At 46.2% G+C, this 13235-nt stretch overlaps 1 protein-coding gene across 1 annotated transcript in view; it reads left to right on the top strand.

Annotated features, from left to right (window-relative positions):
- The window catches only part of LOC142296516 (CD109 antigen-like), a 474860-nt gene that overhangs the window by 260589 nt on the left and 201036 nt on the right, over positions 1 to 13235 (top strand). The window contains exon 20 of the mRNA XM_075340204.1: positions 5800 to 5913. Coding sequence (XP_075196319.1) covers positions 5800 to 5913 — 114 coding nt within the window. The remainder of the gene's footprint in view (positions 1 to 5799; positions 5914 to 13235) is intronic.

Here is a 13235-nt window from a genome sequence, read left to right as displayed (position 1 = left end):
TTAATTGTTTCATTTGCAGTATATGAATTTATTCCCAAATACTGACTTAGTAAGCAACGCTCTGCAGCATGGGAATTTGCCTCTGAATGTGGGATTTACAAACTTGATTCACATTACCTGCAGTGTGTGCGACTCTTATGCGGTGCACATGTGTGGCTATGTTGAAAATTTAGTTGTTTTATCCATAGCATATAAATTTCTCCTGTGTGCCAACTATGGAGGTCGCTATCTGCAGGGTGTGATTTTGCTCCTAAAAAGTTCATGAGCTTGATTCCCAGTGCTTGCAGCATATGTAGACTTATGTGAAGCTCATGAATGGCCACATTGGGGACTTAAGCTGGGTTCACACTAAGCGACAGCGACAACGACGTCGCTGTTACGTCACCATTTTCTGTGACGTAACAGCGACCTTGTAAGTCGCTGTTATGATCGCTGCTTAGCTGTCAAACACAGCAGAAGCAGCGATCATAACGTCGCTGTGCGACATGTGCAGAGAGCAGGGAGCCTCGCTTAGCGCTGGCTCCTTGCTCTCCTAGGTACAGTACACATCGGGTTAATTAACCCGATGTGTGCTGCAGCTACATGTCACAGTGCAGAGACCAGGGAGCCGCGCGCACTGCTTAGCGCTGGCTCCTTGCTCTCCTTGCTACAGTATACATCGGGTTAATTACCCGATGTGTACTGCAGCCACATGTGCACAGAGCAGGAGCCGGTACTGGCAGCAAGAGCGGAGGCTGGTAACGAAGGTAAATATCGGGTAACCAGGGAAAGGTCTTCCCTTGGTTACCCGATGTTTACGCTGGTTACAGCTTACCGCAGCTGCCAGATGCCGGCTCCTGCTGCCTGCTCGCTTCATTTCGTCGCTCTCTCGCTGTCACACACAGCGATGTGTGTGTCACAGCGGGAGAGTGACGACCAAAAAATGAAGCTGGACATTCAGCAACGACCGGCGACCTCACAGCAGGGGCCAGGTCGTTGCTGGATGTCACACACAGCGACAGCGACGGGACGTCGCTGCAACGTCACAGAAAATGGTGACGTAGCAGCGACGTCGTTGTCGTTGTCGCTGTGTGTGACACCAGCTTTAACTGCTCTATTCACAGCATGCGATCTGATCTGATAGTGCTAATCCAGCAAGTCACTATCCTACTGAGCCCTAATCAATATGCACAATTGTGTTGCCACACTCTATATAATATATATAATATAATAGAGTATAATAGAAGCAAGGTATACATTATAAATGACAGTTTAATACAGATACCTGTGAACTGAAATAAAAGTAAAGTAGCTTTTGCTTAGTATAAATTGCAACTTATACCTTACTTATGTTGACACAGTCTAAAATCACGAAAATTGGCCTTTTTAACAATATAAATTCACTATAATAGAGAATTTGTATAAAAATGGATTAATTGGGTTTATCTGTATTTAGAAATATTCTTGGAAAAATATGGTTAATTATTCATATATGCATATAAAATGGCATTTAATTTGAGAATATTCATTCCTAATCTAAATTTCATAAAATGTAATACAAATGGAAATGAAAAAATATAAAAAAAATGAATGTATATGTATGTTTGCATATGCATATATATATGCATATGCCCTTGTGTATGTATATGTGCACATATATATTGGTGTATTATAACCAGTATCATAGAATATACATTTAAACCCAGTCCAGAAATTTAAAGAAATTGATTATTTACTAGTATTATATAAAAAAATATATATTTTTTATGAAAGCAATACTTTTAACATGTATGTCTGGTGCTCAAGTAATTTAAACACTTGTGTTGTCAATCAGTAATTGTATATAAACCGTGTTGTGCCGCCTTCCCAGCATCATGATTAAGGGTGATTGTTTCACCTGAAACGCATAGTGCTGTGCTGGTCATGTCATTCGTTGTCTGCATGCTGAAATAAAGACCATGGCTTTCCTCGCCTGAAGAGCTGGACGTTCCTCCTTTCTTTTATTTTCAATATCGGGCTGTGGCAGTGCCTGTCCGTGCTCCAGGGGGAGGCCAAGAGTGAGCGTGTACACGGTGAGCTGATATACATAAATTTGTTTATTTTAATGTCCTTTTACTATGCATCGCTCTGCCCTGTTTTGTGTATATATTTGTGTTTCTTCAGATATTTTGTCATACCATGCCTGAGGAAGAGACCTGAGATGTCTCAAAAGCTTGCTTTATAACATCATATTTTATTTTTATTTTAGTTAGCCATTAAAAGGTATCAGAACTACAAAATTTTAATTTTGTTTCTCTCACTGAGAGCAATCAATCATTTATGTGACCTATAGAGACAGTGGAGTTAGGGTACCTTCACACTTAGCAATGCAGCAGCGATCCGACCAGCGATCTGACCTGGTCAGGATCGCTGCTGCATCGCTACATGGTCGCTGGTGAGCTGTCAAACAGGCAGATCTCACCAGCGACCAGTGAACAGCCCCCAGCCAGCAGCGACGTGCAAGCGACGCTGCGCTTGCACGGAGCCGCCGTCTGGAAGCTGCGGAGACTGGTAACTAAGGTAAACATCGGGTATGGTTACCCGATGTTTACATTAGTTACCAGCGCACACCGCTTAGCTGTGTGTGCAGGGAGCAGGGAGCCGCGCACACTGAGCGCTGGCTCCTTGCTCTCCTAGCTACAGTACACATCGGGTTAATTAACCCGATGTGTAATGCAGCTACATGTGCAGAGAGCAGGGAGCCGCGCACACTGCTTAGCGCTGGCTCCTTGCTCTCCTAGCTGCTGTACACATCGGGTTAATTAACCCGATGTGTACAGCAGCTACATGTGCAGAGAGCCGGAGCCGGCAGCACAGGCAGCGTGAGAGCTGCAGAGGCTGGTAACTAAGGTAAATATCAGGTAACCACCTTGGTTACCCGATGTTTATCTTGGATACAGCTTACCTCAGCTGTCAGACGCCGGCTCCTGCTCCCTGCTCGCTTCATTTGTCGCTCTCTCGCTGTCACACACAGCGATCTGTGTGTCACAGCGGGAGAGCGGCTTTGAAGAAAACGAACCAGGGCTGTGTGTAACGAGCAGCGATCTCGCAGCAGGGGCCAGATCGCTGCTCATTGTCACACACAGCGAGATCGCTAATGAGGTCACTGCTGCGTCACAAAAAGCGTGACTCAGCAGCGATCTCGGCAGTGAGCTCGCTGTGTGTGAAGCACCCCTAACCCTCACACTGATCCTAGGACATAATAAACACAGCTTTACCTAGGCAGTCTACTAACAGCACCAGTCTACTATTAGTGCTGTGCCACCTGTCTGCCGTGCCCCTAGATACTGAGAGCTTACTGCCAGTCACCCACACAGACAGACGTAGTGAGAACTCCGGCACCTAAAGCCTATCACTCGTGACAGAGTAAGTGTTCAGACAAAGTTGAGAAGGCTGAACACCAAGATGGGGATTGCTTTAGAGTGTAAGAACAACGTGCTGCAAAATCACCCACACTCACAAACCCAATATGATCCCTGTGCACATGGCAGCGCCGTCGGGTGATTTAATAAAGTTAGCTCTGCTCCAAACACAACGCCCAGTCTGTGACGTTTACCCGTGGGCCGATCCGATAGCGCCACGTCAGTAGCCCCGCTGACGTCACACCACGTAATATGGCAGAGAGAGGCAGGAGGGTTACTTGAGGGGCAATCTGGTGAAAACAAAAATGGGACTTTTTATGAAGCACGTAGAAAGAAATTAGTAGACAAACCTGGGGAAAATTCTGAATTGTTTGTTATAGGAGTCAGGGGACGTCAATCAGGGATCCCTTGAAGGCGTCAATCAGGGAATCCTTGACATTTTTAGGGTATTTGTGACACTGTATGACAATAGAATATCCTTGTTTTCGGCTAGATGAAACAATAGCAATGGCAAAGACAAGGTGGATAAGAAGCAGATGTCATAGGTGATATCTCTTGACTTAAAAATTCCCAAATCTTTCTGGTATATACCACCTCCAAGGTTGCTGAAGTATTTTGCTTTTATTATTCCAAATAACATAATATCCCTTCAACAAATCCCAATTCAATGCACTGTAGGAAAATACTAGATGCTGTGGGATGTGAGGTTCTGCCCAGTTCAGATTCTCTGGAAATATTGAGGGAGAAATAATCCATATTGGATTGGGGGATCCTTGTAAATAAATTCCCAAAGATCTTGGGAGTACATCCATGGTTAAGATTACTGTTGAGTTAAGGGCCACCTGCCCAAGATGTATACTGTCCCATTTTTTTTGATAAAGGTGGGGAGACCTGATTGGTATACAGTACAAGTGTAATTTGGGGGAGGGTGAAGATCCGACTTCAGCTCACATTACTAGGATATGTAGAGATATAATGGTTCTACCTCCTTTGATGTAGATAAGGGTTTGGCCACTAAGAAGAGGCAGCCAATAATGCCTGGAAGGGATGCAGGAGCAGCTGAGCACCTTCAGAAGCAGAGCAGCATCCATCTTGCAGCATCTTTGTGTCTGCCTCATAGTACAGAGTGAAAAGCTCAGTCAGTTCCCCGTCACCGTAGTAGGCTGGCTGGAGGGATTGTCCGGGAACAGAGACCATGGATAGGAAACCACCATGTACAGAGGGTGGTATGGGAGTGTCTGGGTTATGGAAAAAATATGATGGCAGCCATCTTGCAAGCGGTGCAGCAACAGGTGCCACTGGTAGTGCAGGAGGTTTCCATGGAGAACATGAGACCAGGTGAGATGTCTCCTCTCCGGTAGGTAGCTGCCGGGTTGATGCAAAGCTGGGGTCTGAGACTGTTAATTGCAAGGGGACCATTGCCAGCTTCTGGGATCACAGAAAAGTTTAATTATTTCCCCGTTGGGAAGCGGCACTTGTAACCGAGTGTGCCCTTACTTTTCTTCCCATCTTTACCCATGATCTAGAGTAGAATGCTGGCGTTTTAGATGTACAGAATGGGGGAGCGCAGAAGTGCGGGTCGTCTCGCACAGTCATGGCTAGCCATGTCCCTGTCTTTACTGCATTTTTTTCCCTTACTTTTTATATTTCTATATTCCTAATATGAGAACTGACAATTCAGGATTTTGATAATTTCAGTAATTTACTACTATGAGTTTATTTGAAATTCACCGAATTCAATAAATTACTAAAAATGTAACACAATTTAGATTTGCATGGAATCAATTTGCTCATGTTCACAAGGCATTGATTAACAGAATGTTAAGTCTTGAAGGACGTACCTTTAGCAGCTCATATGATTATAGTTTTGAAACTTAACCACTATGACACTTCAATATTCATAAGAACGGGCTATACATAACACAATAACACACTCAAAAAAATGCCCGAGAGTTCTTATTTACTATAATATTTGACAAAGTGCTAAATTTTACATATAGCATACTCCTGTTATTTAGATGTAGCATAGCCCAGTTAGTTTGTACTTCATTTGTATATTTTCTAGAATAACATTGTATTATGGCAATATAAACACATGAAAGTGCATTGAAAAATTCGAGATTTATTAGCTGTATATATAGATGACATAATATCAAACAATGTTTAGACAGAGCTCAGCGCAGATCTTGTTTTTTTCATTACTTTCATCCATCCAGTGTTTCTAGAATTTGTTGTGTCCAAGTTAGACAGAGCCAAAAGACAATTTTCAGCAAATCAAGCCTGTCTGAGTAAAATGGCAATTAACAATTTTAACTATTTTAAACTCCATTGCAAATAATTGACGTTTCTCTATTAATTCATAAGATGACAGTTTACATTTGTTTTACATCAAAACTGTGTTTTTATTTTTTCTTTTCAGTTGGAATCGTTTCAGCCATTTTTTATTTCCCTGAATCTACCTAGTTATGTTACCAGGGGAGAACAATTTGTCTTGGAAGTTGTTGTCTTCAATTATTTGGAAGAAGATACTGAGGTAAAAAGAATAAAGTGTTCAGTCTCATACACAAGTAAACTTATAAATGCACATTTATTAGACGCCAGCTATTACATTGCCAAGCAACACACTTTGGAAAACAGCAGCATGAATAAATGATGTATCATAAAAAAGAATGTGAAATGCTAACATACTTACACTTTTTGAGGATGTAAAGAAATATGAAATACATTTTTTCACATTTTTTTTATACATTTTTACCCACTTTTAGGCTTTTACTTAAAGAGAACCAACCACGAGGATTTTTTTATATGAAATAAAGCTAGTGCCATACTGGCAGTAACATGTTGAGTCCAGGCATACCTGTTGTAGACAGATTAGATGCTTGGTTGCAGAAATATTTTTAATCAAATTTACAGAAATGCACTGCATCTTGATGGACGGGTGCAACGGGGTGAGTCTTTGTGGGTCGGGTCCTCGCTGTAAAGTCCTCTTCAAGTGTCCTCTATGACGTTCTCCCTTTTCTTTATTTGAATACCGCGCTATGCTGCCATTGCTGTTAGCGGTGGCATGTGCGCAATGACACAGTAATCCTGTTTTCATTAAAATGGTGCCAGAGTCCGCGCATGGGCAAACTATGATCTCTGGCGCCATTTTATTTAAAAAAATTTTGTTTAAAAGAACTGAGAGTCCTCAGTGGTTGATACCTTTTAATGGCTAACTGAAAAGATGGTAATAATTGCAAGCTTTCGAGACTACTCAGGTCTCTTCATCAGGCATGGTATAACACAAAATCTGAAGAGTCACATATTTATACACAACAGGACATAGAATGGGGCAGTAAAAAAAAAAAAAAAAAAAAAAAAAAAAAAAATTTAAAAAAATTTATTTAAGACACTGTGGTGAAGACTATGAGTGGCAGGGGCGCGTGCGCAGATGTAAAAATAAATCTGGTCACACGGCGATGCCTCTCATAGTATTCACTGCATTGTCTTCAATAAAATGGGATCGCGATTTGTACATGCACGGACTCCGGCGCCATTTTAATGAAGACAGGATTACTGTGTCAATGCGCACGCTCCGCCAACAACAGCAATGGTGGCGCAATATTAAATTAAAGAAAAGGGGGCATATCATAGAGGACACTGGAGGAGGAATTTACAGAGAGGACCAGACCCACAGAGGCTCATCCCTGCTGCACCGTGTTAATCAAAGTGCAGTGCATTTCTGCAATGCTGATTAAAGATATTTCTGCAACCAAACATCCTATCTTTCTACAATATGTATGCTTGTATTTAGTATCTTAGTGTCTGTGTGGCACTGCCTTTAGTTCATTAGTTCATATTGCAAAATCCTGGTGGTTGGTCCTCTTTAATTTAATTTACAGTGCAACTGTTTGAGGAGAACTTGCAGCAGAATGTCTGTGTCTACTTCTAGTTCTTCCCTCTCTCCTCTCCATAGAATATAATGAGCAGCAACTGACAGCTACAGTATCTTATTAAAGGGAAAAGCCATTTCCACTGAGTACAAACTAAACAGAGGGAAAGATTGACGGAACCAAGGATTCCGAGCCAGTCTCCTACGTTGGTACTTGCCAGGTCTCAAATTAAGTAGCGTCTGTGGTCCGATGAGGGCAGGGACTATGAGTTCAGCATGGCCGTCTTTCAAGAGTGAAAGCAAATTTATCTGATAATATGTTACAAAGGATCTTATTTTCATGTGTATTTGATTTATGAAGAAAAAATAAAAACAACAGTTACTCTTTAAGTATTTTAAATGCAACATTATGTGAGCCTTCAACTATTGTTAGGATAGAACAAGAGAGGTTGAGGGCTGCATATTAACTTTGGTGGTGTGTCATCGAGTCTCTAACAATTTGGGATACTTAATAAGATTTCAGTTTTTTAAGTCTTCTCTTTTTTAGTTATGCAAATACTTTCATCACAGAGAAAGAAAGCAGGGTCTCTAGTGGCAACTATTGGTAGTAGCAATCCTATGTCAATGTGTCAAGGCCCATTAAAAGGCTTGACACATGCCTCAAGATATAAAGCCAATCCAGAATATTCATATACAGATGTATTTTGAATCTTGTGCCCCTCATAAATGTAAAGCAGGAGAACTGGTGGAGCTAAAGACTAGAAACCCCACACTCTTACTTTGTGGAGAGTCTGTTGGAATATTCAGCGTCCTATAAGGGTATGTGCGCACACTGCGTTTTAGGTTTGACAACAAAACTGCACCCTCTGGCAGATTTTGACAACTGTAAACACTGCGTTTGACAAAAAAACGCCGTAAAAACACATGCGTTTTTTGCCGAGTATTTGCTGCGATTTTGTTAATGCATTTTTTAAAGGAGCAAAAAAATAGGATATGATATTTGATAGCTAGGATAGATGGATAGCTAGAAAATGAGATAGAAAGAATAGATAGATAAAACATACAGAATAGATAGAAAGAACATATAGAATAGATAATAAGAAAGAACAGATAGAATAGATAGAAAGAAATAACAGAATAGCTTGATTCAGGGATAGCTAGCTTGGCCAGCTGTTTTTTTAATTTTTGGGGGGGTAAAAAAAATGATGTAAGGTCCCCCCTTTTTTTTCATATCCAGCACAGGAACAGCAGAAACTGCAGGCTGTATCTTGTCTGGGTATTAAACATAAAAGGGGATCCCACATTTTTTTTTTTAATTATTTGATTAAAAAAAAATGACATGGGGTCCACCTCATTTTTCTAAAACCAGCCAAGGTACAGCAGACAACTGGGGACTGATATTATTAGGGTGGGAAGGGCCATCGTTATTTGGCTGCTTGTGGATTTTTTGGCTACTTGTGGTTATTTACTTTCTCTTACAGATTGGTAATGTGGGGTGTCTTATAGACGCCTGACATCACTAACCTAGGGCTTAGTAGCAACTATGGGCTACCATTAACCCCTTATTACCCCGATTTCCACCACACCAGGTTAATCAAGAAGAGCCGGGTAAAGTCCCAGGACTGTCACATCTAATGGATATGGTAGTTCCGAGTGGCTGCTGGCTGATATTTTTAGACTGGGGCTCCCAATAACATGGGTCTCCCCACCCTGAGAATACCAGTACTCAGCTGTGAGGCTTTATCTTGTCTGCGTATCAAAATTGGGGGGGACCGCATACCATTTTTAAAAAATCATTTATTTATTTTCCTGTACGATATAGACCCGCTAACCAGCATCTGTGATTGGTTACAGTCAGACGGCTGTCACTCAGCGTGGGGGCGCATCTGACGGCAACCATTCCAAGATGGGGGAAGCAGTGAATATGTATGAGCATAATGAGCAGGTTCAGAGAATATGTAATGAGGCTATCGAGCGGTTCAGGAAGAAGAATGAGAGGCTGCTGGAGCAGTGTAACAGTCGTATCGGTGAGTATAAAGCGGAGAGAGACAGAGAGAGTTTGGTAGATTTTCACACCTGCAATGTTTTTTTTATTCTGAAACAAAATTGGTGACCAGCATATTTTGTGAAAAAAACGCAAGTACATCGCATTTAAAACGCAGCCTATTTGTTACCATGCATTTTGCCATCCATTTTTTGTCCCCTCATTGAGTTCTATGGGTGATAAAACGTGACAAAAATGGAAAAAGAAGTGACATGCTGCTTTTTTTTGTCAAAGATTTTGACAAATATTTGACAAATAAAATGCTGACAAAAAAACTGCATCGTGTGCATGGAAAATCTGATTTCTCAGACTTTGGTGGGGAAGCAAAAGCACACAGTTTGCCATTGACACAGTGTAGTTTAAAACGCAACAAAAACCCTAAAAAAAAAACCACAACGTGCGCACATAGCCTAAAGGGTACTTTACACGCAGTGACATCGCTAGCGATTGCTAGCGATGTCGAGCGCGATAGCACCCGCCCCCGTCACTCGTGCGACATTTGGTGCTCACTGCCGTAGCGAACATTATCGCTACGGTAGTGTCACACGCACATACCGTGTCAGCGACGTCGCTGTGACCGCCAAACAATCCCTCCCTCAAGCGGGAGGTGCGTTCGGCGTAATAGCGACGTCACTGCGGCGTCACTAAGCGGCCAGCCAATAGAAGCAAAGGGGCGGAGATGAGCGGGACCTAACATCCCGCCCACCTCCTTCCTTCCACATTTTCGGTGGACGCAGGTAAGGAGATGTTCGTCGCTCCTGCGGTGTCACACATAGCGATGTGTGATGCCACAGGAACGACGAACAACATTGTACCTGTGGCAGCAGCGATATTAAGGAAATGAACGACGTGTCAGCGATCACCGTTTTTGAAAGATTTTGTGATCGTTGATTGTCGCTCATTAGTGTTACACGCTGCGAGGCCGCTACCGGCGCCAGATGTGCGTCACTAACGACGTGACCCCGACGATATATCGGTAGCGATGTTGCAGCGTGTAAAACACCCTTAAGTCTACCTGTCGCGGGCGGGGAGGAGGGTGTCAGCACACCGCGCTCACCCCTTCTGCTCGGGTCCGGCAGTTGCTCCTGGTGGCTCGAGCCGTGGGCCGGATCCCGGGGTGTCTCGAGCGACACTCCTCGCCCGTGAGTGAAAGGGGGGTGTTTGTTGGGTGTGGGGATTGTTATAGTTCGTGACGCCACCCACGGTTGTGGTGATTGCACCACCGCTGCTCAGTGTGGGGGTCCCGGGGATGGTGATGCGGAGCAGCCAGGTGTTGTGTTGCCCCTCCGTGGGTAGGGGTTGGTGATCCCGGGGCCCGGTGATGAGATGTGAAGTGTAGGGCCTGGAGGGCGCAGGGACGCGGGGGCAGCGCTGTGCCTTGCGGCACTATGGTACTCACTCAGCCTGACACACGGACACAGTTTGTACGGTAAACCAACGGCTGGTAGGACGGTCCCACAGACGGCTGCACCTGCACTCCCGGTAGGTAACGGTGACGTTTCTCTTCCTGGACTCTAACTGCCTGGTTACTTCCTGCCTCCAGAGTTGTGAGCTCCTTGGTGGGCGGAGCCAACCGCCTGGCCCACCCCCTGGTGTGCATCATCAGACTCCTGGAGCAAGGCAACAAGGATTTCTGGTTAGCAGGTGTGCCTACCTGGAGTGTGGGGTGTGGTGGTGTTGTGACCTGTGTCCCCTGGCTTGCCCAGGGCGACACATTCCCCCTTAGCAAAATGCAGACCGTCCGCGGGCTGCCGTCCTACACCGGTTTTATTTTTCTGTAAAAGGGGATAACAAGGGTTAATCAAACATCAATAACATTTTTAATCAAAAACTCTTCCCAAACGGGAGGCACATTTTCTTAAACGTTGCAACGGTATACGGTCACGGTTTCCGCTCTCTCCCACCCAAGCAACCTGGCCCTGATGCTGCCCCTAAAACCCAGGCAGCACCCCTTGACCCACAGTCCAGCACAAGTTACCCGAGCGGGATCTGTCCTTCCCCTCCAGAGGGTGGCCACCGGTTCCTTTGGTGGCTGGGCCCTGGCCTGCTCTGCTCAGGGCCCTCCCTCCAACCTGCCTCTCCGGAGGCGGTATTGCGGAAACGGTAACGGTACCCAACATATTTACAAGCCACTTAACGTTTGTGGTTGCCCTGCAGAGTTCACGGGCTTGTCCATGGATAGTTCCCATGCAAATAAACTTTAGACGGTCCCCACGGGGACAACGGTGCCGGCTCCTGCCGGTTCAATCACAAGACAAATCAGGTGAAAAACTCGGTAATCATTTTCACTTATCATTTTTCAAGACTTTTCAAACAACAACAAAATGGTGGTCCCAACGGGGACTGGACAACGGTGCTCCGCTGCCCTGGAAGCAGCTCAGCAGTCCATTCTCACTCGTGGGTCTCTAGTGCCACCTTCTCATGGTGCACCGCTCTGGACCCCAATGGTAGCTCGCTGCAGGCAATCTTCTTCCATATACATGCGGGCATGCACATCCGCTCTATACCCCTCTCGGGCTTCGATCTCTCTGCGCAGCTGCTGTTGCTGTCGCTCCCAGCCGGGAGCACTTTCTGTTTGCTCCGGTTCAGTGTGTGCGGGGGACGGGCCCAGCCAGAGTCCCTCCGTGTCGGCTACGACCGGCACCTTCAGTAATGAGGGACCCCGCTGTGACATGGCCTGCTCTGCCTCCTGGCAGCTGCATCCCCGCCGTGCCTCCGGTGCATCTTTGCTGACGGCTTCAGCCTTCGGCTTCTTCCATAGAAGCAGTTCAGGGTGGTCATGAGCTTCTGCTGCAGGTCGGTCCGCCGGGGCGGATTGGCAGGGTACCGCTACCGGTGGTGGTGGTAGCGGGCCTAGTGGCGGGGCAGCAGCAGCTAACGCGGGTAGCGGGAGAGGCAGCAGGGTGAACGGGTGTAGGCCGGGCCCCTCAGCCGCAGCGGCCGATCCCTCGGGAATACAGGGACGTGGGTCTCTTACCCGTTCCTCCAAATCTTCCTCCACCTCGCATCTCCACATAGCAGCCACCGCTTCCACCATGTCGGTCTCCCACTCCTCCAGGAGGAGCTGCATGCGGACCTGCAGACGGCTGCTTAGCTGGGCGGTCCGGACTTCCACCCACGCCGCCATGCCGGGCGCGGGGACCACGGTGTTGTTGGTCGGACTCAGCATCTTTAGCAGCGGCCTCTTCCAGGAACCAGTAAATGGCCGCAGGGTCCTGGCGTCCCTGCTTCCATAGCCGCGCTTACATGCGGCCAGCCGCCATTTCGTCCCCCTTAGCTCTTTCCGGCCCCTCCTCTCTCGGGGCGGGGTTTTGGCCTTCGCGCCTCTACTGCTCGAGAAGACGCTCGAGCGGGAACTTTGTACCTGTGGCAGCAGCGATATTAAGGAAATGAACGACGTGTCAGCGATCACCGTTTTTGAAAGATTTTGTGATCGTTGATTGTCGCTCATTAGTGTTACACGCTGCGAGGCCGCTACCGGCGCCAGATGTGCGTCACTAACGACGTGACCCCGACGATATATCGGTAGCGATGTTGCAGCGTGTAAAACACCCTTAAGTCTACCTGTCGCGGGCGGGGAGGAGGGTGTCAGCACACCGCGCTCACCCCTTCTGCTCGGGTCCGGCAGTTGCTCCTGGTGGCTCGAGCCGTGGGCCGGATCCCGGGGTGTCTCGAGCGACACTCCTCGCCCGTGAGTGAAAGGGGGGTGTTTGTTGGGTGTGGGGATTGTTATAGTTCGTGACGCCACCCACGGTTGTGGTGATTGCACCACCGCTGCTCAGTGTGGGGGTCCCGGGGATGGTGATGCGGAGCAGCCAGGTGTTGTGTTGCCCCTCCGTGGGTAGGGGTTGGTGATCCCGGGGCCCGGTGATGAGATGTGAAGTGTAGGGCCTGGAGGGCGCAGGGACGCGGGGGCAGCGCTGTGCCTTGCGGCACTATG

Source organism: Anomaloglossus baeobatrachus, chromosome 3, assembly GCF_048569485.1.
Source record: "Anomaloglossus baeobatrachus isolate aAnoBae1 chromosome 3, aAnoBae1.hap1, whole genome shotgun sequence".
Taxonomy (NCBI): domain Eukaryota; kingdom Metazoa; phylum Chordata; class Amphibia; order Anura; family Aromobatidae; genus Anomaloglossus; species Anomaloglossus baeobatrachus.
This window is presented reverse-complemented; position numbering and strand designations above follow the sequence as displayed.